Source organism: Cinclus cinclus, chromosome 24, assembly GCF_963662255.1.
Source record: "Cinclus cinclus chromosome 24, bCinCin1.1, whole genome shotgun sequence".
Classification (NCBI taxonomy): Eukaryota; Metazoa; Chordata; class Aves; order Passeriformes; family Cinclidae; genus Cinclus; species Cinclus cinclus.
In genome coordinates, this window is record NC_085069.1 from 4,595,942 (window position 1) to 4,622,519 (window position 26,578).

General features: G+C 55.3%; 2 protein-coding genes across 2 annotated transcripts in view; both read left to right on the forward strand.

The window, feature by feature from the left end:
- ZNF385C (zinc finger protein 385C) overlaps positions 1–26,286 on the forward strand; it is a 60,986-nt gene extending 34,700 nt beyond the window's left edge. The window contains 7 exon segments of the mRNA XM_062508495.1: positions 16,580–16,722; positions 21,254–21,364; positions 22,840–23,011; positions 23,475–23,804; positions 25,302–25,489; positions 25,654–25,767; positions 26,062–26,286. Coding sequence (XP_062364479.1) covers positions 16,580–16,722; positions 21,254–21,364; positions 22,840–23,011; positions 23,475–23,804; positions 25,302–25,489; positions 25,654–25,767; positions 26,062–26,286 — 1,283 coding nt within the window.
- Positions 8,951–11,941, forward strand: C24H17orf113 (chromosome 24 C17orf113 homolog). Its single transcript, XM_062507964.1, has 2 exons — positions 8,951–9,469; positions 10,409–11,941. Exons 1-2 carry the CDS (start codon positions 8,951–8,953, stop codon positions 11,939–11,941), a joined length of 2,052 nt encoding a protein of 683 aa, XP_062363948.1.
- Positions 26,287–26,578: the final 292 nt, after the last annotated feature.

A 26,578-nucleotide genomic window follows, 5' to 3' on the forward strand; every position in this document is an offset into this window, starting at 1 on the left:
GGGGGCGGTGGGGTTCGCGGGGAGGGGGACCGGGATATCGCCTCGCTTCTGTCCCGGGGCTACCGCTTCCCGCAGAGCCCCGGCTTGAGCACTCCCGTCTTCTGCCGGGTTCCTTCAGCTGGAGGAAAGGGCACTTTTCAGCGTCCGAGCTGTTCTTTATGGACAGAAACACACAGATTTGGTTCTTATTTTGCCGGTAGCTCTGCGCAGACTGTGTGTGAATGGGGGTGGGGGTGGGGGGGTGTCTCTTCTCCACTTTGCGATTTTGGCCACTAACTTAACTCTAAATAGTGAAACACTGAGGTAGGTTATTTACTACCGGGAAAGAAACCTGGGAAGAAGCGGTACTCGAGGAGTCCGGGCTCGCAGTGAGGGGCTGGGAATGGGCTCGGCATCAAACTCAACTATTGATTGACCTGTGGGGTCCCCATCCTGTTCCCAGCAGGGCTTGGCACCCCAAATTATCCTTATGAGATTTTCTTGTTTCTAAGCAAATTATGTCGTTCCCATTCCTTACTGCTGTTCTGCCTGAAAACCCCGTTAAAGATCTGCTCGTGTTATTTGCATCAGCTGAGGCTGTACCCTACACCCACAAAATGGTCCCTCCCCGCCCAGCACATAGGCAGCCTGTTCTCTCGGCTGCCAGCCTGCTAATCCTAATTACTTACGGGATTCAAGCTGAGTTTGACTCACTGCATCTTATTGATTTTTCCCAGGGCTGCAAAAAGAGGAGGGAAAAGGTTGTATGCTGACGGGGCTGGATTTTGCCCTTGCTCTTTGTCTGGGTGTCAGCTCCAACTTGTGTTTCTGCTGCACCTGCGACACAAACGTTTGATGCTTTTTGTGTGATATGAGGCTGGGGGAGAGTGACCAGCAGTGTCCTTGTGAGAGTGGCCAGGTGGCCGATGGTGGAGCTCCGTGGCCACGCTTGGCCAGCGCGGACTCGAGAAACGGAGCAGCAACAGCAGCAAACAAAATGTGACACTGTTCTTGGACCCGTTTCGTGTGGATTCGGGGCTGGTAATTTTAATGGTTTTGTTATTATCGGTGTTAACTTTGTGGTAGGTGCTGGGGAGGGAGCGTGGCCCCTGGCTGCTGGCAGCAATGGGTCTGGCACGTCTCTGTGGGCAGCGGTGCCACTTCTCTCTGTGCGTGTCCGTGCGTGTATGCTGTGCACATCCATGTAGGCATGGCATGTCTGCAGGCTGCCGTGCACTCGCTTTCCTCTGGTAACGTGTGGCTGACATGTGCTTGTGGGTGCCTGTGGCTGCCCGAGGGCAGTCAGGACAGGAACGTGGATGTTGTTAGCCTGGCACACCAGTCAGGTGTCCATGTTGGGGTGCCTGTCTCCCGTGGATCAATTTAATCTTTCTAATAGTTTGAAACACAATTATTTTCTCTAAAATGTCTTTCCCTGTCTCTCTGGAACGTGTAATGCTACTTGGGATGTTTATCTGGAATACTCGTTAGGCAAAGCAGGCTTAAAAGACAAACAAAATCCAACCCCAGAGCTTGATTTTCATTCCGTGGCCTCAGATATGGAGGAAACATTGAATAGCTACTAAAGCTTCAATTTTGACCCTGCAATGTCTTGGGCTCACTGATGATCCCCATGCCAGGACCACGTAGCTCCAGGTGGAAGAACGTGGTGCTTGGATTGTGCTTTCATGGTGATTCCAGCCCTCTCTGTGCAGTGGGGTGACAGTGTGGGGAGCCTGGCTCCACTGAGCTGCTGGGTTTGGCTTTGGGGCTCCTTTGGCAGATGGTGGGACTGAGCTTTTTCCCTGTGGTTGTTTTGGGTGGATTTCCCTGTAAATGCAGCAGTTGTTTTTATTACTGGGGCTTGCTCCCCTACTTTCAACCCTGAGCAATGCTGGGGGGGGGGGGGGCATAGGGGGCTCTGACCTCCCCCAACAGCCTCAGCCTTCCCTTCAGAGTATTTTTAGACCAAGCTGTCATCTAATCTCGACCTCCAGGATGATGTGGGCTAGAAAATATCACTGCATTTCTAGCATCAAGCAGAGGATATAATTCACAAATCTCTTTAGTCCATTTTTAATTATGCCTTACCTTGTTGCGGTAATGAACCACTAACAAGTATTTTGAGCAAATGTGAACTTTTTTTTGAAGTTTCTCAGTGCCGATGCTCCTGGCAGGTGCTGGCGGCACTGAGGCTTTGATGGTTTGTTTCAGCACCCAGCTGATGTCCCTGAGCTTGTAATGACTGCAGGGGCTGGGGATTTAGCAGATTGCTTTTTTTTGCCTTTCCTGAGCGGGGTGTTGGAAGGAGTGGGCTGGCTGCTCCCACTCTCCTCCAGAGTGATTATATTAGCATGGCCTGGGTAGGAGTGGCGGAAATTACAATGAAATACTAGAGGTAGGAAATAAAAATCTAATTAAAAAATAATGACAGATGTGTGTCATCTTCCAAACTCTAGGCATGACCATCCTGGCTGTGGGTCAGCCGTGGTTGCAGGGGGTTTGTGTGCTTCAGCTGTTGGGGAGCTGTGCTCAGGGAATAATGCTGGGAGCAGAGAGCAGGCAAGAGGAGGCAAAGGGCTTTGGTCTCTCTAAACCTTGGGAGGGGAAATATGTGAGTGGATTGGGGTTTAAAAGCCTTCTTGGTCCTCCAGGACTTGCCCTCCTGAAGTCTGAGTTGGTGGACGCCCTTGGGGCAATTCCCCTTTTCCCTCCATCCAAGCAAAGCTGGGACTGGCTGAGCCCACATGGTTTCACTGGTTAGGACGGTTTTGGGGACAGCTGTGACACCGTCACATGCAGTGCTTTGGGCATCACCATGGTGGTCTGTGTGCAGTGCTCTGGCACGTCTGGGATGGCACCAGTGGGAGGGAGCAGCTCAGCAGAGATGGCCACTGGCTGGAGCCTGGCTCTGCCACTGACCTACCAGGTGGCCCTGGCCACATCACTTATCCTCTCTTAACCTTCCTGTCTTCTCGTGGGTCTTCTTGGCTCTCTGGGGGCTCAGAACCCTGGCTGTGTGAGGGAGGTACCTGCCTTCAGGTGCTTCAATAATAGAAATCATTAATTTTCACTGCTAATGGAAGAAACGCTGTGCCCTGAAAAATGTGCGTTGGCTTGGAGGCAATTCAAAAGGCTGGTGGAGATGGGAGCCCCTAATTTGTTCCAAATTGGTTATTTCTCTGGAATGGTGAGAAAGCATCAATCTGAGGAGCTTTTCTCCCTTTTCATTTCTGTCAGCCGTTCCTCAGCTGTAATGAATTGGACTTGGCCGCAATTTTTACAATTTAAACAGTGTCCAGAATAAAGGCTGAACTGACTGGGGGCTCTGGTGCACTCCCAAGCTCTCCATCTCTTGGAGATCTCTTGGCCTCTCCACCACTGCTCAGGGTGGGCAGTGGAGGCCAGATCAGGGTTCAGTGCTTTCTACCTCCCTTCTGCTGCCTCCAGTCAGGATGAGCCCACATCCCCCCTGAGCCCTTCGGGACCTGTGGCAGAGGCTGGTGGGGTCTTGGCTGGGCTGCACTAGCCTGGCAGCACTGCTGGCTGTGACACAGGGGACACTGAGTTGATTGGGATCTCTGCTGGGGGAGGCATCTGCAAATGCTGGTTTTTTTGATCATTACCTGGCAGACGGGGAGTGTTGGGAATTAAAATCCAAAGGGACTGGGACTCTATGCTTGTGGAAAAGATGCTCAATAGAGCAAGACTGATACCCAGGTTTGCTCCTCAGCAGCTGTTTTTGATATCAGTGCAGTGGGGTGAAGTTCCCTATAGCTCCTGGGGAGCAAGATGCAGTCGAGCTGCCTCCCGAGGACCAGGTGCATGGACTGGAGGAAGCCCAGGGAGTGAGATCACCCTGTCCCTGCTTCTGCTCCTTGACAAAAGGGCTTTGCCCTTCTCAGCTGCTGCTCAGAGGAGCCTCAGCCCAGAGCTGGGGTCGCCAGCGGGGAGAGATGAGCATGCTCCCCCCCTCCCCAGCCCAGCTCAGTAATCCTGTTGTGGCCATGTCCAGAGTTTGCAGGAATGTCATCTGAGTTTATTTCAAGGCTTGTTCCCTGCCAGCTGCAGTCACGCAGCTGAAGGTTGTGACAAGGCTGTGCAGGGGAACGAGGCACGAGGCTGCATCCTGCAAGCTGGCAGTCGCTGTGGGGTGTGCGTGGGGGTCTCATGCCAGCAAGCTGGGGGGCTTCTTCTCCAGTAGCACCCCCTGGCTCCCTATCTATGGCCCACTGCCCATCCAAGCCCCTCCACCAGGACCTGACCATGCTGGAGCCAGTCTTTGTATCCACAGTGGTGTTGGAAGGGCACCCCCAGCAGAGGAAGAACAGCCCCCTGAATACCCTGAGTTGTGCAGGAGAGCTGGGACACAGATGGGAAATACTGGGGTCCCCCAGTGTGAGTCCCATCCCCTTGCCTGTGTGGGAGCACCATCTCCTCCCCGTGTCCCTTCCAGTGTCTGCACATCGCGCAGGCCGTGTCCTTGCCAGATCCGCCCGTCCAGGCACCAGCCTGGGGGTTGCAGGAATATTTTTAATTTGGCTGAGCTGACACGGTGCTGGGTGCTCTCTCCCACACTAGACAGTGGTTTCTTGCAGCCTTCTCCCTCCACCACACACAGAAGAGACTGAACTGAGCTGTCACCACCTTCGGGTGCGAGGGATGCAGCCGGGCAGCTCCCATGAGTCCTCCCTCCCCTGCATGCTCCCAGTTCATTTTGGGGGCTGTCACAGCTGGGGTTTTGGGTGCGGAGGGTGAGCAGGGACCTGCAGGGTGCTGGGTCTTTCTTATCCCATGCCCTGTGCTGGCCAGGGGCTGGTGGAGCCAGGTACAGCAAGGTGGGTGGGCAGGAGAGCTGGGGGCTGCGCAGGGTCAGCAGCTTTGGGAACACCAGCTCCTCCGTTTCCCTGCAGGAAGAGTGTGCGTCATATCCCAGAGCCTGACTGACTTAGAGCAGGGATGGAAATAAAATATCATAAATATATTTGAACTTGGGGATTTAAAAATTTTTGGGGTAATATGACTGGGTTTGGTCTCTTCTGTTCAGCTTCTTATAGATGCAGTAAGAAACCCTCGGGGAACCTATCCATGGCTGTGGGGCTGGAGTGCTGCAAGAGGTGCCAGGGATCAGACCGGAGCACCCCAGAGGGAGCTGTGTACCTGGGGTCTGCTCTGGCTGCCGGAGGCGTGGGATGCCAATGGAAACTGGGACTCAGATGGAAACTGTGGCTCATGGCTGCCGCCGCCCTCGTGCCTCAGGGATGATGGATGTGCTGGTGCACCAGGGCACCTGCCCACCCAGCTCCTCAGGCACGGCACAGTTGGGAAAAATAGCAAAAATTGGCTCAAGCAAAGGCGGCTGCTGCTGCTGCATGGAGGTAAACAGGAGTATCTCCACTCCAGTTCCTTTAGGAAGGACGTCTGATATCCGGCAGCTACGTGAGGGCAGAGTGCTCGGCAGGGTCAGGGACATCCTGCAAATGTTGCCCAAAGTTTGTGTTAAAGCTTGAGGCTTCCAGCAGGAATTGGTTTTCAGGGGAAAAGGGGTCAGTAGTTTCAGCCTTGCCTCTTGCATGGAGCAGGCGGAGCAAGCATGTTCTTGTCTGGAGACCACTGGTCCCTGGATCTCAGTGGAGGGGCTCTACGGAGGGGTCCCCATGGGAAGTTGAGTTGGTTCCAGCTACAGCTGATCTGGGGTCACTGACCCAAAAACTGTCCTGCTCTGGATGCTGGGAACCAGGGAATGGGATCAGGGGATGCAGCAGGCTCCTGCCTAAAAACTCATTTAAAATACTCAATCCTCTTTTTTCGCTACATTAGCACAAGAATAAATCGGGCTTGTTTTCACTCCAGAAGCCAGCTCTGGTTTCACCACCTCCAGCTCTCATTAACCCTGGGCTGAGGTGGCTCGGCAAGAATGTCCCCAGACCAGGAAGAGCCTCTTGCCCCAGGACATGTGGAGGAGCCTAAAGAGAGGAATTAACTGGGGCCGCCAGACCCCCCTGGTGCAGAGCCAGCCGGAGCCAGGTACAATGAAGCTCCTAATCCAGGCAAATTCCGGTGGGCCACATCCTTCCTTATGGCCCAACTCCACACCAGGAGAAGAGCGAGTCTGGGTGGGAGCGTTTTTCAGCTCCCAGGCATGGGATATGTGCTGGGAAACAAGGAGCCAGGTTCCCTTTAGGGGTCCCACGGGACACTGGTGCCCCTTGGAATTTCAGTGTTCTTTGGAGCCTTGTTTGGAGAAAGCAAAGGTGGCACAAAGTCCTCTTTCTAGTAGTCGATAGGGTCTAAATTTCTGCATTTATTGCTAAAAGGAAGTTTTTTGGGATGTGAGGAACCCCTCTACTCGGTAGGGAGCCCTGGGGCAAGGGTCTGCCTTTCAGCCCCCACCCTGCAGCTATGGACCAGAAGCGCAAGTAAGCAGAAACACCTTGTGTCGTTCCCTAAAGGGCTTGGACTTGGATCCTGCCGAAACTCCGCGTCCATGGCTGGGGGCTGCTCTGCCTACGGCTGCTTGCAGAACGCTTCCAAAAACCCAGAAAAACACCCATCCTGGCTGGCTGCAAACGCTCCTGCAGCTCACCCTGCTGCACGCACCCGGCTCTCAGCTAAAGACACCCAAGCTAGGGCACCCCGGGTACTTTGGGGGAAGGATCCCGGCAGGCGAGCGTGTGGCACAGGGCACGGCTCCGTGCGCTCCCCCTCCCCGGGGGCCGGATCCCACCGCATCCACCGTCCCCGTGGCCACGCGGCCTTCCCCATCCCGGCCACCGCTAGTGGCCACTGCCGCCGTGGGCTGCCGAGAGCATCCGTGAGGCAGACGGTCCTCGCAGCAAGATGGCTGCTCCCGTGCTCCGGTGAGCGCGGGCGGCCGCCGCAGGCTTTGTTCCCGGGGCCGCGGGGGCTGCGGGGCCGGGAGGCGGTGCCGCCTCCCAAACACCCCGCTGCTTTTTGTTTTGTTTTTGGCTTTGCGTTGCTTGGCTGGGTTGTTGTTTTGTTTTTGTTTTTTTTTAATAGATTTTTCTTTTTCTTATTTAAAATCTGGGAAGTTTGCAAGCCCCCCCCCCCCCCACCCCAAAGCTTATGGCAGCTTTTTCCATGGTACGTATGTAGGGGCGGGTGAGCGGGGTGGGCACGCTGGGCTGGGCTGGGCTGGGCGCTGGGGCTGCTCCGCTCACCCTCCGGGCACGGCGAGACGGCAGCCAGGGCTGATGCACCAGGGACAAGGCTCAGAGCACTGGCTTGTCCTCTCACAAGTAAATCCTGATCCTGCCTAAACTTCCAGGCTGCTTGGGGGGGCCGGAGTGTGACCCCCCCCATCCCGAGCTGCTGCCGAGTCCATCACGATGCGCAGTGCTGCCCTTGCCCGTGGGCAGCAGCAGTGATGGGTGCTGGGTTGGTGCCAGAGCACCACGGGTGCTGCGGGAATGGGTACCGTGGGAAGGGGTGCCACGGCGCTCTGCTCCATCCCAGCCCCCGCCCCGGCCTCGTGCATCCCACACACTAATTGCTGCTCTTTTTATTTATTTCCCCCCCCCCCCCCCCCTTCTCTTTCAAAGGCAGCAGCTTCTGCTGGAGCAAGCTGGGGGGGGGTGGGGGGTGTGCTGTGGGGATGGCTTGGGAGGGAATGGGATCAGTGACAGGGAAAGAGCACAGGAGTCCTCCCCCTGGGGCCATTGCAGCCCAGAGCTGGGTGCCTGCCCGGTGAAGGGATGGACGGGCTGCCTGTGCCAGCAGCTGCGGTGCTGGTCACTCCAGGGCCCGGGCAGCCCGTGGGGAGCACTGGCTCCATGGGGGTGGGTGTTCACAGCGCTGGGAGCTGTGGTTTTGTTCTAACACCTGAATTGTGAGGGTTCTTTCCCCCTGCTCCCACAGTGCTGTGGCAATGGCTCTGGTTTGGGGGCTTGTTCTTCAGAAAAACCCCAAGTTCCTTATGGGTCTCTCAGCAAGTCACCTGGACTGATAGTATGTCCCAGTTTTCCTGCTGCTGAGTGTCCATGTTTTCTTTTTTCCTCTGCATTTGGGTTCTCCCCCTTCCCCATGCAGCACTGGGCTCTTCCCTCTCTTACCAACACCTTTATCAACACTCAGTTTGGATTTTCAGTCCAGTTCATGGAGAAATGTGAGGATCAGACTGAGTGGGCCTGAATTGTAGGGAGGATGTCAAGTGAATGCTTAAAACCCTTTGGGTTCTGGTTTGGTTACATGTTTATGTGTTTTGCAGCCTCTAGCTCAGTAGATATTTGGGACCTTGGCCTGGAGTGGATCCTGAGTGTCACCCCCTGAGGGGGACACTGGGATGCCACTGAATGTGCAGCACATGGCTTTGCTGCTATGGGACCTGCCACAGCTTTGGCAATTCTCTGGAAGAGAGACAAGCCAGGCAGGACTGAGAGCTCACGTGTGCACACAAGCACGTGTTTCTGAGCTAGCTTTCAGAACATCACCCTTGTTCAGCTCCAGAGCCTTGGCACTCACTGCCAGCAGCAGGTGCTGCTCCTCCAGGGCTGAATGCTCTTTTTTGGGTGTTTCAGCCAGCACTGAGCCTTCCTCACCTTCCCAGTGCCAGCACAGTAGGGAAAGCTGCTTTGGGGGGAAGCCTGTGGGTGTTCCTGGGGTGATGGGACCATATGTGTGTATGCTAGTCCCACCAGTGACACCGAGAGCTTCTGGTGATGCCGATGAGATGCTTGATGGGATTCCCCCTGTGTGGTGCTGGGGCTATTGCACAGCCTGACCTGCCCCCAGCACCGCTGTCACCACTGCTGTCACCGAGCCACTGTCGCTGTGCCACCACAGCTGAGCCCCAGTTGAGGTTTGCAGGGCTCTAATCCCTTTCCCTTGTGTCTCTTTCATCTCCAGTGGGACCAGGAGAGTGGTAATAGACCTTCTTACTAAATTAAATGTGCAGGCTGCTCCTCAAGGCACGGTGCGGTTCAGCCGTAGTTGATTTCCCAGCCACAGCAGTATGGTGCCTCCAGGGAAAAAGCCAGCTGGGGAAACTTCAAATTCCAATAAAAAGTGTAAACGCTATTTCAATGAGCACTGGAAGGAAGAATTTACCTGGCTGGAATTTGACTATGAGAGGAAACTCATGTTTTGCATAGAGTGTCGGCAGGCACTGGTGAAGAACAAGCACGGTAAAGCAGAAAACGCCTTTACCGTGGGCACGGACAACTTCCAGCGGCACGCGCTGCTGCGGCACGTCACCTCCGGGGCACACCGCCAGGCGCTGGCCGTGAACCGGGAGCAGCTGGCCTTCGACACCCGTGTCCACGGCCACCCCGAGCTGCGCTCAGTCATCAAGGTGGAGGTGAACCCGGCCAAGGTGGCCGTTCTCACCACCGTCTACTGGATGGCCAAGGAGGAGATCCCGGATGAAAAGTGCTCCTCCCTGCTCAGCTTCCAGAAGTTCAACCTGTGCCAGGCTCTGCTGGCCTCGGAGCACAGCGAGTATTACCACCCTGGCAGCATCAGGGAGATGCAGGTGTGTATGCAGGGTTGGGGGTGACACCTGGGTGACTGCTGGGATGCGTGGCCACTGTGCCTGGCAGAGCAGGGACAGTGCCCGTGCCCACTGGCTGTGTGGGAGCTCCCTGAGCCTGTCAGGCTGCTTTGCAGGAGGAAAGCTCAGGGGTTCAATTAGCACACAGGCTCAGTGGGTTTTGCCTTTTTTTGCCCTAAACTGAGTGATCAGAAAGATCAAGCAGCCGGAGAGTTTAGAAAGGATTTTCTGAATTTTATGAACACTTCATGCCTGCTAAAATCAAATTAAATTTTTAGTGAGTCTTGGCCGTTTGCCAGGCTTTTCAGCTATCTGCAGAGCCTTATTTTGCTGCAGATAGACTAAACCCACTAATTAGGTTTCCCAGCCTGTGGTGATCCTTGCAGCACTCATACACACAGAGGAAGTTTTCCCTCCAAACTGGGGAGTTTGCCTGAAATGGGGGGAGTGTGAGTAAATGAGTAAATATGGGAAAAATGTTTTGCTGCTGCTCCTGCTGGGCCAGTGAAGTGAAACTGCTGGAGCTGAATGGGGCAGGTCGTTCCTGCCTCACTGCCAGCATAGGTGGGGGCTTAGCAGTGGGATGTTGGGGGCTGAGAGGTCAGTGCTACTGGTGGTGCTGTGTCCTGCTGCATCTCTGGGGCTCTGACCCCAAGCTCTTAGTCGCTTCCCATGGCAGCTTGAGCTGCCGAACAGGAGCAGGAGGAGAAAGCTTATTAGGAAAAAAGAAAGTGATTTCCAGGCTCTGTGTATGCAAATATTGTAAGGGCTTTTCCTTGGCTTGGGGCTCATGCACTGTGAGAACCTGTGGGTGGGAGCTCACCCGCTCACTCTGTGCCAAGTACTGTGCATCTCCCACTGCCTCTGAATCTTCTTTGTGTTTCTTTCTCCCTCCCTGCACCCCTCCTTCAACTGGCCCAGGCAGCCATTGCCAAAGTCCTCCACAATGAGGACAGGCACAGGATCAAAGCCTCACCGTTCATTGGGCTGGTGGTGGATGAGACTGTGGACGTCCTGGAGCACCGCAGCCTCGCCATGTTCACCACCACCGTCTCCCCCTGCAATGGGCAGACCTCCACCACCTTCCTGGGCAGCTTTGAGCTGCCCACCGGGGAGGCCTCCACTGTGGCAGGCAAGGTGGGTGAGGTGATGCGCTCCTTCGGCATCCCCACCATGAAGCTCACCTGGCTCAGTGCTGACAGTGCCTCACTGGTGGCCGAGCGGCTGAGCGGGGTGGGCACGGCACTGACCTCGCTCTGCCCGCTCCTCACTGAGGTGCACTGCCTGTCCCATGGCACCTCCCTGCTGCTGGCCGAGAGCATCAGCACCATCGAGTACCTCCAGAAGTATGAGACCACTGTGGATGCTGTGTATAGGCTCTACTCCAGCTTCCAGGGGAGAGGTGATAGCCTGCAGGAGCTGCGGAGAGTCTTGGACCTCTGTGAGATAGACCTCGGGAGCCCCAAAGCCATCCGCTGGACTTCTATCTTCCCAGCTGTAGAAGCCATTGACTCCTCGTGGCCCACACTGGTGCTGCTGCTGGAGAGCGAGGCGGAGCACTCGCCTGTGGCCCGTGGCCTCTGCGAAGAGCTCAAGAAGTTCCAGTTTGTGGCCTTCACCAAGATCCTCCTGGATGTCCTCCCCATCTTCCAGAAGCTCAGTCGCTTCTTCCAGATTGAGGACTTTGACCTGTCCATCTTGAAGCCCATTGTCTCAGCCACAGCCACCACTCTGCAGGCCCAGCAGAGCACCAGCGGCCAGAACCTCCGGGAATTCCTCAACGAGATGGACAAGTACCCGCAGGACGGCCGGGAGGGTGAGAGCCGCCTCTACTACAAGGGTGTGGAGCTGGCCAACTGCTCCCAAGTGCACCTGAAACACTTTGAGCACCTGAAGGAGAGCTACTTGGAGAGGGTGCGGGGCAACCTGCTGGATAGGTTCCCCAGCAGCGTCCTGGAGGCCATCAGCTCCTTCTCTGCCATCTTCAACCCCAAGTGCTACCCTCAGTCTCTGGATGACATTGGCAGCTATGGGGTCAGCGAGCTGAATTTCCTGCTGCAGGTGTACTCACGGGTGGTGGTGAGCGAGAGGGCCCTGAGCGACTTCCCGCTTTTCAAGCGCATCGTCTTCAGCCTCAGCCAGCTCTCTTTCAAGGACCTCTGTGTCAAACTGGTCTACAGCAGCTCTGAGATGCATGAGCTCTTCCCAGACTTCGCTGTCCTAGCAGCTATTGCCCTGGCCTTGCCGTTGGGCTCGGTCCTTGCCGAGAAGATGAGCCGGGGCCGGGAGCTGCTGAAGCGCGGCCGGTCGCGCCATGCGAAGGACGAGGGGCTCTCTGACCTCATGAAGATCGCCATCGACGGGCCAGCCATCAGCGAGTTTAACTTTGCGCTGGCCATCGAGTACTATGAGAGCATGAGGGAGTCGGGGTTCATCATGGCACAGGTGAAGTGAGTGTGGCTGCTGAGGGCCGAGCCCTTGGGTGGGAGCAGGGGCCTGCGGGCAGTGCCAGCTCAACGCTGCCTTTCCACATCACTGGTCACTGCTGGGGCCGGGCAGCCGCAGTGGATGGTGACCTGCTCTGTGCTGGGAAGACAAAACAGGATCAGGATCCTTTGCAAAGCCATGCTGGTCCCATGACCACCCCTCCCTCGTGCCCCAAACTTCTGTTTGAATCTCCCAGAATTCAGTATCCTGGGGCCACCTGAGATCCCAAATTGTGATGAGTTTTTTCCAGGGGTTTGTCATTATTTTGTTTAAGGGAGATAAAGGCAAAGCTCTTCAGCTCAAATGTCACGTTGCCTTTGCACAAAGATACCCAGCAGCTTTTGCTTAATGCTCTGCAAAAATATGGCATTTCTGTTATTCTGGAGCCTGGAGAGTGAATGCAGAAAAGGCAGTGCATCCTCCAAGCTCTGCGCCGACCCCAACATGCCTGGCAGTGTCGTGTTGGTGTTCCTTGCACACAGCACAGGGTATTTTTAGCAGTGGCATCAAGTCATGATCATTTCAAGAGCAAGAGATTTACGGAATGATACTGTAATGGCTGAGGAAATAGTAACTTTAAATGCATCATTATGTACATATGTGTATGTGTGTATATATATATAAATATACATATATAAATATCTATATTAAAAAAGTCTATCTTAATTTTCCTAAAATTTAAAGATATCTAAAGGGGCTTCTTTTTTCTTTTCTTTCCTTTTTTTTTTTTTTTTTTTTTTTTTTTTTTTTTTTTTTTTTTTTTTTGCAAGGGCAGAACAAATTATGAGCAGGGGTCCAAAAACAATCAATAGCTAATTCTTGTTCTTTCCAAAACGCCCTCATCTCCCAGCATTCCCTTTGCACCCTGAGCTCTTGGCAACCTGCAGTCCAAGAGAGAGTCCTTCAACACCTGCTTTTGGGACCAACTGGAGGTGTTCAGCTCGTATTTCTCCTCCGAAATATTGCTCTCTCTCTCCCGAGTGAGCAGAGCTGTTGGTGCCTGTAGCAGCCAGGAGCTCGAGCACCTCTGCCCATGGGTCTGGCAGTGCCAGCAGGACCTGGGTGTGCTGTTGGTGTGTTCCAGTGTAACAGGGCTTTGCTGGTTTTGACTTGGAGGGCTGTTTCCATCAGTTCAGACTGCTTCTAATCAGCAATAAACCCAGTGCAGCAACATGAAGCGTTACCTCAGTCGAATCCTGAGTGCTGGGGCTGCCAAAAGCTGGAAATGGGAGAATGTAGCAGATCTGTTTGTTACTTGTCCAGATCCCAGAGGTGCTGGGGCTGCACTGGTGCTGCCATCATGGTCCAGCATTGTGACTGGGTGCTGCTCCTCTTCTCTGGCTATCAGCCTTTGGCACTGGGGAGCCTCCTGGAAACATGCTTGGCCAGAGACAAAAGCTTTGAAGCCCTGGGTAAGGATTTAGAGACACCATCAACATTTGCTGAGAGCATCTCCCAGGCAGGAGGGAGCCTCTGTGTGAATAAACAGCTCTGTCTCCATCTGGCCTGGGCAGACTCTGTGCCAGATGCTCTCTGAGGCAGCGGCGTCTGCGGAGATGGGTCCTTGGCAGACTCGTGTTGGTATGAGAACCTGCAGCATTGGCCCCGCCGCCTTCAGAGGCAGCTCTGGGACGTTCACACAGGCAAGTGTCAGAGCACAGCAGTTGCTCTGCTCTGCCTCACAGGGACCAGGAGAAAAACCTGCTGCAGGTGTGTGTGTTCAGTGGCTGTGTAGAGTGAAGGGACCGGGGACAGGTGAGGGAGGACAGCCCGACACAGTTCAGATGAGTTTGGTTAAATGCAGGGCTGAAAATTCCTTTAAATTCCAAGGGATCACTACAAAAGTCGCTTGTCTGTGGGACAAGAACTGGGCTGAGCTCCAGAGGGCTGGGAAGGGGCTGAGCCCCAAGCAGGGGAAATGCAGCACCACATCAGGGACATTGTGGCTTTGACATCTCCTAGTCAGGTGTGGACTGTACCTGTGGAACTGCTGGGGGAGGGGGCACAGAGACAACCCTCCCAAGCTGCAGCAGGTGCTCATGCCAGGTACACGTGGTTCCTGTGCTCCTCTCCTTGCACCAGCCCATTGGAATGCCCTGCAGAGCCTGGAGCATGTCCTGTCCCAGGAGGACCCGCAGGGCCAGAGCAGCAGCATTCGTTGTGGAGGTGGGGGCTCCTCTGCCAAAATGTGGGGAGGCAGAGCAGGGCCTGTGACACAAAGCTGCACCACTGGGGGTCTGTTCACCAGCACAGCCCCACCTGCTGCTGGCCATGCCCGTCACCTTGCGTAAGGTCGTGTCATTCTATACAGACCTGGGACCCTGCCACTCTCCCAAAAGCAAATCCCCTTAACTGAGTGTCTAATTAATACCTAAAAATACTGCCCTCAGCTGCTGCAGGAATCTGCCCTGCAGCAAAGGTAAGGCAGGACCCACAATGCCATGGCCCCGTAACCTTGGAAAGGTGCCCCAAGAGCATCCTGTGGGTGCCGCAGCAGGGTGTTGTGACATGCTGGGGAACTTCACTGAGGTGGCCTCAGCCCTTTTCCTGCTCTCTGGGGTCCCGTCTACTTCAGGGACAAAGCCAAGTGAGCAAAGACCTGCCCATCTGCAGGGTCTCACAGGGGTTTCTGAGCTCTCTTCATCTGCCTGGTTTATCCAAATCCAGAAATGTGTTTAATCCACAAATTTGAGCTCAAGGGTGTGCCAAAGAGGTTGACATCTTTCTCGTTGGTGGGCAGCAGCTCCTTCAGGTGGTGGCCAATCTTGGGAGTTTCAGTCCCCTCAGCAGTCGCCCAGTGCCTGCCCAGTGCAGGAGCTGGTTCCCAGGGAGTGAACCCTTCCACCCAAAGCACTAGCTGAGCTGTGGCATCCCTTCTTGCAGTCACTGATTTTGGGGGTGAGGTGATTGCCCACCTACTGTTCCTCCCACATATATATATATATATATGTTTATATAATGTTTTTAAGGCCAGTGCAGTCCGTGTAAATCGCACTGACTGATGAATTGCACCCTTTGTGACCCAGCCCCAGATTCCTTTGCTGTTTTTGCGTGGGGCTCTGGCTGCGTGTACTGGGGGGTCCCAGGGCAGCTCATCTGGCGCCAGCCCGGCCGTCTCAGATGATTTGATGTAGAAGAACTGTTTCACGCCTCAGAAGGTTAATTATGCACCCCTCACCCAGTCCTGCTCGCTGCTGCTGTAATGTTATTTATTTATTTTTAAGCGGTTTCACAGATTTCCCTTCTGGGCGACTCTGGAATTAACTTGATCAGTGCACGCCTGATGAAGCAAACTGTAATTCCTCCCTGGAGTCAGGCCTGGCTTGGGGATGGCTCCAGCTCCGTGGCAGAGCCACTGCGTGCACTCGCCCAGAAAGAGGTCGTTGGTGCCTGTGGGGCTGGCGGCGAGCATTGGCTGCTCAAATCCAGAGAATCTCTCAAACTTTGAATTTCAGATGCATGTCTCAGATCCTGCACCAGCCGGGATCGGCACGGGGTGGATGCGGAGCAGCACCAGCCTGGGCTCCCCGTTTTGCATGGCTGGTGTCAGGGTGTGGGGGCTGGAGGAGGGCTCAGACTCTGTGCTGGTGGAGTGTTCCTGCCGTGGGAGTGGGTACTGGCCACTGTCAGCCTCCCACAGGTATTTTCAGGTATAGGGGGTTGTTGGGATGGGGTTGTACTGTGCTGGGTCAAGGAATCCATGATGCCTTTGAGGTGAAGAAGAACCCAAACCTCAAAAAAATCCAAAGGAACTAGGAACATTGACCTTGTCCTTGCAGGAAAAGGGACAGGGCTGTGGATGGGTTGGAGGAGGTGTGAAACCATGTGGGGTGTGAATGGGCTCTTCTGGCTCACAGCACTCTGAAACCATTCCTTATTTATTGTGTTCAATTAGTTAATTTTTTTTTATTTTAGCTTTTCCCCCTCCTTGCTCCCAGAGCTGGGCAGGGACTCCCTCTGCCACTTGGAGGATGCTTTCCTGTGCTCATCATCTGTGATGAGTCTGAGTTAGGATGTGGAGCAAGCTAGAGACAGATCCCTCTGCTTGGCCTTCCCTCTGTCCCACGGGTGTTTTCTGTTGAAACAGAACATTATTAATAACTCTAGGCTATTTTTAAATCTCATGCTGGAGCGCGTGGTTCGTTTGCAGGGGACGGGGAGTGGCGGCCATGCTGCAGCACTGGGGACAGCTCAGCCTCTTCCTCCAGTCCTTTGGCTGCTGCTGGCAGCCACAACCTCACCAGCTCTGGTGAGAAGCCCTGGTGGTGCTGGTGTGGAGGAGCCCAGGGCTGTGTGGCTCCATAGGAGAGCCCAGGGAAGGGGCTGCTTCCCCGGGGGGGGGGTTTGGACACCGCTTGAGGGTTTGGACTCCTGCGTGTGTCCATGCTCTGATGTGGAGGCAGCTGCATCCGGCTTCGAACTGGGGTGCTGGTTTTGAGCCCGGAAGGCAAAGGGGTGTCCAAGGCCACCCTGGGTTGGGACCTTTCCCTGGGGAGGGTCTGGAGTCCATGGCAGATGTCCCTGCGTGCTGTGTCTTGTGTGCTCTGTCCTGCTGCGAGCTGGGATCACCAGTGCTAACGCTGCTCTTTCCGTCTGCCTGCCCAGGTCCCTCTGGACACAGCAGCCCTCTCTTAGCATCGTTGCCCATCCCTGGCCGGCCTCTTCATCCCCCCTTGGACATCAAGCACTTTCTGACCTTCAGGCTCAACGGGACATCACCGCTCAACCTCTTCCCCAACTTCAACACGGTGAGTCCCTGAGGAGGATGGGCATCGGCTGTTGGACCCCTCCTCCCCTACAGCAGTCCCTCCTCCACATGGCACCACTCCTTGAACCTTACCACGTAGTTTCTGGTTTAATTTTGGGGGTCTTTGGCTGCTGGACACCAGTTCAACATGTCCACTTTGCCATTATCTCAGAGAGGTTCCTGCCCAGCCAGCGCCTGACAGTACCAGAATTAAAAACATGGTTCATTTTAACCAAGATCAATTGGATTTTGCCCCTGGAATCAATAGTAATAAAGTAGCTCTGGAGAGCAGTTCATTAGTTGAAAATTAAATAAGGAAAAGAAAAGAAAGAGAGAGAATGTACTACAGATATGAGGAATGTGTCTGGTGCCGTGGATGTTGAGGGAATCAGAGTGCTGGGGGGCTGCTCCCACCCCCTGCTTGGGCTCCAGGTCTCTGACCTTGGACCACCAACCCAGGTCCCCGGGGTGGGCAATGACACATATATTTAGAGATGTTCCATTTGACAGTGAAACTGCCATGGATGTGGCTGAGGACACACCACCGTGTGAGGTGTGAAATGGCGTTTTCCCCATGCTGCACCGCTCCCCCAGGTTGGTCCCAGCCCCATGGGGGTCTCTGTAATCCCTAGGTACTGCCTCGAATTGCTGTGGAGCGGGTTCTGCTCTGGGATGGGCAGTGGGCCTGGGGGCTGCTCCCCATCTCTGCCCCAGAAGCACTGCATGCTGGTGTTTTGGGGTTCAGTCAATGCCCATTGTTTTCTCCAATGAACCTACAAATGGGACTTCCCTGAGCCCCCTCCCTGCTCGCTGGCCTTTTGTGAGTGGCTTTGAGCTTAAACATGCTCGGAAGGTGCAAATTATCGCTCAAAGACAGTTCAGAAATTAAGCGCAGGATTCCAGTTGCTGTTGAATGGGATTCAGGCTCTGAGTCCTTTAATCTCTTTTGAAGCCTCAGCCCAGCCTCTCCCTGGGCTAATGATCTGGAACATAGGACGGGAGGGGTTTTGATGCCATTATAGTTCCTGCTTTTTGTCTGGGCTCTTTTTTTAGTCACTGGAGTCAGGAGTGCACTTGACCCAATGCCTGTTGTTCGCTCCTCTTGGCTCCCACCTGCCACTGCCTCAGCGTGTGTTCACCCACGTTTGTTGCTTTAAAAAAATTAGTAGTTTGGAAAATGAATCTGGTGCTTTCTGGAGCCACATAGTGTCGCACGGCTGCTGTGCTCTGTGTGGGCTCCTGCCACAGAGGATGGGTCAGACATGGACAGAGATACCAGGGGAGGCTGTCCCAGCCATCTGGGGACGTGTTGCCAACCACTCTGAGCTCAGACCTGAGCCTGGTGTGTACTGTTGGCTGACGGTCCAGGGGCAGGAGCTGCCCCTTTGGAGTGTGTCTGTGCTGGAAATGTGGCCAAAGGAGGCTGGGTGAGGTTCGGGGTGTGCCAGGCTGGTGGCTCTAGAGGAGCCAGAGCAGAGCTTCCATCCCACAGGATGTAGAGCTGGAGCATCCCTGCATCCTGAGCCAGGTGGGTCAGACTCCACTTGAGCCTCAGTGTGGGGAGAAGGTAGGGGGCAACCCTCAGGGTCTGCCCCTTGCTGTCACATTGGAGCTGCTCCACAGCAGGATCTGGGAGTTCCCTTTTCATGCCCTGCATCTCTGGTGATGCTGTGAGGGCTCAGCGAATGCCCTGTGGAGCGGGAGCTGTTTGCACTGCCCAGCAGAACACTCTGCACTCAGAGCAGGTCACAGGGCTCCCATGAACCCAGCAGATGTTTCACTCTGGAGCGAACAAAACCCTTCCAAGCTGCCTCCTGTCACTTATATCAACAACCAGCAATAAAACCCCTAAGAGCACTGCAGGCACGTTCCTTGCTCCAAAGGCCCTTCCCTTAGCTTGGGATGTTGCAAATCCCCAGGACCCAGCAGCGCCTCGTAAAACTCCATCAGCAGACACGATCTGAACGGATGCTGCATCCCTGTGAATTCCTGCTCCTGACCTCAGCAGCCACAGGGAGCTCGGCGCAAGGATCGCTATTTATATCAGCAGGAACATCCAGGGATAAATAAAGTAATGTGAGTCAATACGAATTGACTATAAAGCTGGGATCTTTATTCCCCAAGACCACGGTGCCCAAAGCCACCTCTGTTGCTGGCTCCATTCTTCTGGAAACCACCAGGAAGAACCTCAATCCCTGGCTGCAGGCACCGGTATGTACGGCTGCAGCACAGCCCCCCGCCAGCCCTACAGGAGCTGCGGGGACTTTTCTATAACTGAGAGAGCTACGAGGGCGTGCGGCGCGGAAGAGATAGAGGGATGTTTATGTTTGTTTTTGGGGAGAAGCACAAAGGCTCTCAGGTGGCACCAGGCTTCAGACGTGCTCAGTGTGGGATGGAGCTGGGCTGGGCTTCTGTCAAAGCACCTGGGACCATGTGTGCTCCCATGGGGGTGGGCAGCTGAAGGCTTGAGACAGTTGCTGGAGTTCACTTTGGGACAGCAGGAGCGGCAATGGCCACCAGTTGCACGTGCCTTGGCTGGGATGTCTGGGGCTGGGGTGAAGTGTCAGGTCTGAGTGTGCTGGCCAGCCCAGCCCCTGGGAGCTCGTGAGTCCTGTGCCTGCCCAGAGCAGTTGCAGGTGCTCTGGTGGACGCAAGTCATTGCTGTGCCACTGCTTTGAGCAGGGTGGACTTGGCAAAAGCACAGGAGGTAGAAAGACCCAGGTTGGTGCCATCACCCTGGTATAACCCTGGGAGGATGAGGAGACCCTGTGCTGGGGCTGTTCAGCACCACCACGGTGTAGTTGAGGCTCAGACGTGGATTCTCAGCACATCTTCGCTGGCTTCACTGGCATGTTCAGAATGAGACCAAGACAGTCCCCAGATGGAAAGTCCCTCATCCTTGTGCCAGCATCTCCCTCCCCTCTGCATCCTCCTCTGATGCCAACTCTGCTCATGCTGCAGTGCTCAGGGTATGGATGAACCCATGGGAGCTGGCAGTGCTCTGTGGGTGCCAGTGTTGTGTGGTGCTTGGTGGGACCAACCCGCTGGAACCTGGTGGCTGACACTGCTAGGAGGGTTGGAGCTGTTTTTCTTTCCTGAATGGAAAGGTGGGTGTTTCTCTGGACAACAAGTGCTGGCCCAGCAGCCCAGCAGCATGGGGGTGCTGCCAGCAGCACATTGCAATGTTTGTTGTCAGGCATGGAGCAGCATCTTGGCCATATGTAGCTTCCTCCAGGTCTCTGCCGAACCCCAAATGCCTCTTCATTTATATGCCAGATAAGTGAGTAAAATTTCATAGCAAACAGGCACTTCATTAATCACCTGCTTTTACCATTCTGCTCACTCCTGGAAAGGAATTTGGGGTCTTGATAATGGTGCTGTTGTCCAGGCATGTGCCTGGAAGACTGATGCACCTGTCTCAGCAGTGAAATAGCTTTGCAGAGAAATACGATCGCTGAAAACCCCGGGCTCTCCTGACAGCAGGACTCAGATAAGATAATCTCCCTGTGCCACAGGCTAGGGAACAATACTTGCATTATAGATTGGAGCCACGCTCAGACAAAGAGGTTATTCTTATGTTTTCTTCCTTAATAAATTCATTTTGTTAAAAACAATTATGGCTCTTGGAAGCAGTTTGGTGCTTGGGCTGTGGAATGAGGCCGAGCCCTGAGGCGAGACAGAAGGGCCAGGGCCTGGCACCGGCCACATGCTTGGCCCCACCACAGCCCTGGGTGAGCTGGTGGACAGACATGGCTCCTGGCAGGTCATCGAAGTGGTTCTGTGTGTTCCCAGCCCGGTGACCGAGTTGTCATTGTTGGGTTTGAGCAGGTGAAAAGCACATCTGGACAGCAGTGGGGCAGCGCAGAGGGACTTTCATGGGCACCGTATCTTGGGTGAGCTGTATCTGTGGCAGCAAGCACCGGTGTCTCTCCTAACCTGGTACCCATGTGGGATGTCAGTGTCCTATGGGCTGGCACACATGGGCCCGCTCGTGCCTTTGGCATTGCATGGGGACGTTCCAACTCTCTGGTGAGGAGCACATGGAGAATGGCCAGATGCTTGTTTTCGCCACCTCTGTCCCCTGTTTTGGTGATTTCTGCTCCTGCTGAAGTCAAGGGTAGCCACTGAGGTTTGGACAGAAACTGGTAATTTGCCACCTGTGATACAAGTGTCTGTGTGGGGGAAGAGGGGACTTGGGCACGCACTTGGGCAGACAGGGTCCTGTCCCTTCTGCCAGACCACAGCCGACATTCAGACCTTTTGGATTTGATGGATTCAGGAATGGTTTAAGCAGGACAGGAGCCAGTGCTGACACAGCACCTTGCCATGTGCAGGGGAGCCTCCATGGCCGCAGGGCTCCTTGGCGGGTGCAGCCCCTTGCTCCTTCCAGCCACCCTGTGTGAGCTCTGCGGCCTTGGCAGTGGCTCCTTGGGAGTGTGGCCAGCGTGAGGGTCACTAGGACATGGTGCCATGCTGGGGGCAGCCATCAGGACATAGAACCCAGCCACCCTCTGCCCTCCCTCCCCTTCCAGATGGACCCGGTGCAAAAAGCGGTGATCAGCCACACCTTCGGCATGCCGGCCCCGCTCAAGAAGAAGCAGTTCATCTCCTGCAACATCTGCCACCTGCGCTTCAACTCTGCTGTAAGTGGGGCCACAGATGGGGCTGGGAGTGAGCAGGGGCACGGTGCCAGTCCCTGCTAGGGCCATCCCCAGTGACGGGCCAGTCCCATCCGCTGGAGCTGCCGGTGCTCGCTGTCCTGCAGCACGAGGGCTGTGGGCAATTGGAGCTGCTCTTGCCTCCCTGGGCTGTCTGCAGAGGAGCCATCCCAGCCAGGCCATGCTGGATCTGCAGTGCCTAGGGCTGATGCTGTTCTTCCAGCAAAACTCTCTGGTTGTGGGCTTCATGATTCCATTCCACAGCCAAGCAGCTCAGAAAAAGCATTGCTTCCCTGTTTCAGGCTGCTTCCTGGCTGGAGGTGCTGTGCCAGGAGAGTCAGTCCCACTGCGTGCTCCCTGTGCCCCTGCGAGCACCCCATGGCCCCGTTCCTACTCTGCCCATGTCCCTCCAGGTCCCCCTGGTTTGCCCAGACCCTCACAGCCCGTGGGTGTTCTAGCATGGAGCCTGTGACCTACTTCAGCTGCACCCAGCCCCATTACAGCCCTGTTATCCAGGGGGAGTTTATTGTCTTTGCTAATGAGGCACCACGCTCGGACTGGCCCTTTGTTTTCCCATGTACCAGCCCCAGCCCCAGCCCCTGTTCCCAGCCCTTGGAAAGCCACAGGGGGAGGGAATGGAAGGGGTGGGATAGGATGCTTCCCCCTAGTGAGCCCGGGAATCCTCAGCTGGCCCCCAGGAATGCTGTGCAAATTAATCTGTCCTACTCAGGGGTACAGTGCCTAATTCATACTGGGTTTGCTCTCCATAAATTGCCAAACTGGGGTTGTTTTGAAGGATAATGCAGCATTGCCCCTGTTGGGAAGACACCAGTGTTCGGGGGATTTTTTTTTGGTGGTCATTTTTATCAATTTGGTGCAGACATGAATCCATCAGAGTTGTGCTTCATTATTCAGCATTCATGGAGAGAGAGGAGCTGGGGACATGAACCATGTGTTGGATACCCCTTAGGATGCAGTGGGTGATGTGTCCTCCCCACCAAAGAACCTGTTTACAGCAACAATTCATTGTACATTTCTGGAGTCATAAATTTTGCCCGAAAGCTGCTTTTAGCAATGACTTGATGCATTTAATCAGAGCAGAGTCCTTATCTCGCCAAGCAAGCAATGTGGTGATGTCTTAGAGAGTGATACCTTGGCCTCAATATGTTGGTGTCAGAGCAGTGGGAAGAGGAGGGAAATGGCTTTGTGCTACACCTCACTCCCAACACCCCCTCTGTGTTACACATCACTCCCAACACCCCCTCTGTGTTACATATCACTCCCAACACCCCTCTGCAGTGGTTCTACTGTGGGGGTGGATGCCACCAGGTAAGGTGGCTGCAATAGAAACATGCCTGAGTGGCCACACCCTGGGCCTGACTCCATCACCTGCCCTCCCCATGTCCATCTGTCTGTCTGGACACAGCAGTGACTTGGCCACCGTGGTCTGTCCCCCCCAGAACCAGGCAGAAGCCCACTACAAGGGCCACAAGCATGCGAGGAGGCTGAAGGCCATCGAGGCCATGAAGAACAAGCAGAAGGTGGTGGGGACTGCAGCAGGGACCCCTGGCCAGGACAGCGCAGCCGACCTGGCCCCCAGCCCTGTGGGCAGTGGGGAGCTGGGAAGCACAGGTACGAGGAGGGGGTGTGGGGCTGAGGAGGCTGCGGTTGGTGTGGCAGAGATGCCACCAGTTTATAAATGAGCTGCCATGCCCGCGGGGATTAGGAGGTGTTCTCCCTGTGATTTGGTGTCTCTGGGAGGTATTTTGTATGGTTGTATGGGAGAGAAAGCGAGCCCTGTCTCACACATCCCCAGGGCTCTGCCACATGCAGGGATGGGGCTGGTGGGAGGTGCGGCAGCAGGGAAGCTCGCCTGGGGTTTTGTGCCGAGCCCAGCTCCCATCCACTGCAGATAACAGCTGTAATGGGAGAGACGTGGGGAAGAGCTGCCCTTGGCAGGGATGGATGCATACAGACATTTTCTGGGGAAGACTGTGGTGCTCCCTGAAATCCAGACAACCTGTTCAGACACAAATAAATTTCTGCTCATTTCTTTCTCTTTTCCCCTTTCCCCCTTTCGTTCCCCTCCCACCAGCTGATGCCAGTAGCCCACAGGAGTTGGAGGGTGAAGGCAGCAGCCTGGGGCTGGTGCCCAGCGCTGAGGAATCACCTGTGGAGCTGCCAGGCAGTGTTGCCCCGCTGGGCTCCCCACCAGCCTCTGAGCTATCGGAGGGCACCTCGGATGCCACCAGCGTGGCCTCCTCGTCCGCCCAGGCAACTGAGGCACAGGCGGCCGAGTCGGGCAGCAGTGTCAGCTCAGCCCCTGAGAGTGAGAAAGAAGGGAAGAAGAGCAAACAGCACCTGTACTGTCCCACCTGCAAAGTGACTGTCAACTCCTTGTCCCAGCTGGAGGCTCACAACACTGGTAAGGACATTATCAGGGGACAGGGCGACGGGCCCCCTGCCACTTCATTGGGGCTCTCTGAGCAAAGCCCAGCCATGCCCCATAACCAAGTAGCCTTGCAACGAAGTAGCAAGCATTAGTGACTGTTGCTGTAATTTAAAAATGTTCATTACAATGACCTGCACAGAAAAGCCATGAGGCTTTACCTGAGCTGTAGCTCCTAGGGTGAATTCTCACAAGGTCAAACACTCTTACTGTTCATGTCTCAATTGAGGACATTTCCAGCTACTTTTAATCAAGTGATTGAGGCTATTTTATTTTCCATTTAGCTTGAAGCTAATAACCAGGGCTTCTTCCAAACCCGGAATAATACTTCCCAAAGCAGCTCTGTGGTTTGGGTTTGTGGCCCTGTGGAGAAGACCCCTGGGAATGCAACGAGCTGTGGAGCCCCATAGCCCACAATGACTCATGGGCTGTGTGGGGCAGCCCCTTGGGGTGGGCAGCTGTGGGAGCTGCTGAGGGTCCCCTTGAAGCCTGGGGGTGGCCAGACTCACTCCCAAGGTGGTAGCAGGGGGTGGCAGCCATGGTACAGGGGTCCCCAATGGGGTCTGCAGGCCCTGCAGTTCCAGCTCCTGGCTTACCCCTTTCTCTAGAAGATGCTTAAGTTGGGCACCCCAACTTTAAATGGAAGGTCCTTTTCTCCCCTAGCTCAGCAAGTACTGGGAACCAATTCCTCCCAACCCACTGCCTGCTGGGGCAGCAGCAGCTGCTGTGTGCAGGGTTGGCTCAGGACATTGCTGTGGCTTAGCTGCAGACGTGTCCTTTTGCTTTTGTCAGCTCCTGTTACAAATTCAGGAGCTGATTTGGGGAAAAAGAACAAACAAACAAACAAACGTTTGCAGGCTGGCACTGCTCCGTGGCTGTCACACAGCTCCTTGCTTCACGCCTTAAAAAATAGAATGAATTAGCAGGGGCTTAAATTACTTGCTCCCCATGCACCCTCGCCATGCCGGCGCTGGCAGGGACAGGACGGAGCACCCTGTCCCCAGGTGTGTAGGGATCTTGGGTTCCTCCTTCTGCACCTGCTGTGACCCCGCTGAGCTATTCCTGGCTCCACAGCCAGCTCTGCTCTGACCTTGGGCATGGCTCAGATGCTGCAGCACGGAGGGCGACGCGCGCCCAGCTCCGCAGACTGTGCTAACGCCTGAGGACAGGCGACAGGCTCCAGCGCACGCTCAAAATAGCAGCTTCTCCGAAGCTGGCACATGGAAGGGGGGTCTCTGGGAAGATAAGCATCTCTGCTCTGCCTGCGACGTGCAGTTTGGCAGGGTTTGGGAATGGGCTGCACAGCACTGGCAAAAGTCCGGGCTCCCAGGCAGCTCCCTGTCCCCTCTGTCTGCAAGTGCTGCTGGACACAGGTTGGTGGGGTTGCCCTGGTGCTGTTGGAGGGCTCTGTTCCTGCTGCCCTGGTACTTGCCTGGGGCTGGGCTGGGTTTGCTGAGCATCCCCTCTCGCCAGGCGCCAAGCACAAGTCAATGCTGGAAGGTCACGGCACCCAACTGCGGCGAGGCCGGGGCAAGCTGCTCTCCCGGGCAGGGCACAAGTCCAAGAGGATTGGGAACAAGGGCAGCATCAACATCCAGAACAAGGCGTTTCACTGCCAAGTGTGTGAGATCTACGTGAACTCTGAGACCCAGCTCAAGCAGGTGACAATGCCCTGGGAGTACCTGGGCACTGGGTGTGGGCATGCAGGGACTCAGGGTGTGGGTGCTTGATGGTCCCTGCAAGGTGATGGGCATCCCCACATACCTGAGCCACACAGTACCCTGGCTGCCCTGGCTCCCAGTGATGCAGCTGTGTTCCTCCCCAGCACATGAGCAGCCGGAGACACAAAGACAGGCTGGCGGGGAAGCCACCCAAGCCCAAGTACAGCCCCTACAACAAGCTGCAGAAGAATGCTGCCCTCGCAGTGAGTATTCTCAAGGTACCTGTCTCCCTGCACAGCACTCGCTTTTTGCTCGCAAAGCCTCGCTCGCTGTCAGCCATCCTTTCTGTGAGTTATGGGAGCTGCTTCTCTTAAACCTCGGTTTTCATCACCACAGCTCAGCTTCTCCCCTCAGGGAGGGTGAGCTGTGGTGGTGGGTTTTGAGTCTATTCCTGGAAAGGCCAGCATGGGGATAACTTGGGAGTACTTCGACAGCAGCATTCACAATGGTAGTACTTGCGATTCCTCCACCTATTCTGCAATCTGACGGTGTCTCCTCCTCTCTCCCTGCAGTCCAAGTTGGCTTTGCAGAAGCACCTCACCAAAACCCTGGCAACCCGTTTCCTGCCGAGCCCGCTCACCGCCGCTGCTGTCTGTGCCATGCCTGGACCCCTTGCCTTGCGACCGGCAGCTGCCACCACCCTCTTCCAAGCCCCAATCCTCGGACCAGCCCTTTTCCGAACGCCGCCGGCCCATGTCCGCCCCACACCGGGTCCTATCGTCTTCGCACCCTACTAGAGCCGCTGGCCCACCGAGGCTCTGTCCACTGTGGCTGTGCTGTGCTGTGCTGCGGGGGCTGTGTGCTGGGGGCAACGCTCTTGGTACCTGCTCTCCTGGCTGGTGGGAAAATGTAGTTGTAGACATCAACCCCAGCTTCTCCTTTGCTTGGAGAGGGCTCCCACTGGAGAGAGGTGCCCTGACAGAGCCCAGCCAGCCGCGCTGCCCATCCCCACCGCTCCCGCAGCCTGTGCTGGCTCCGTGCTCAGCAGATGAGCCCAGGCAGTGCACTGAAGAGGACAGTGTCCAAATC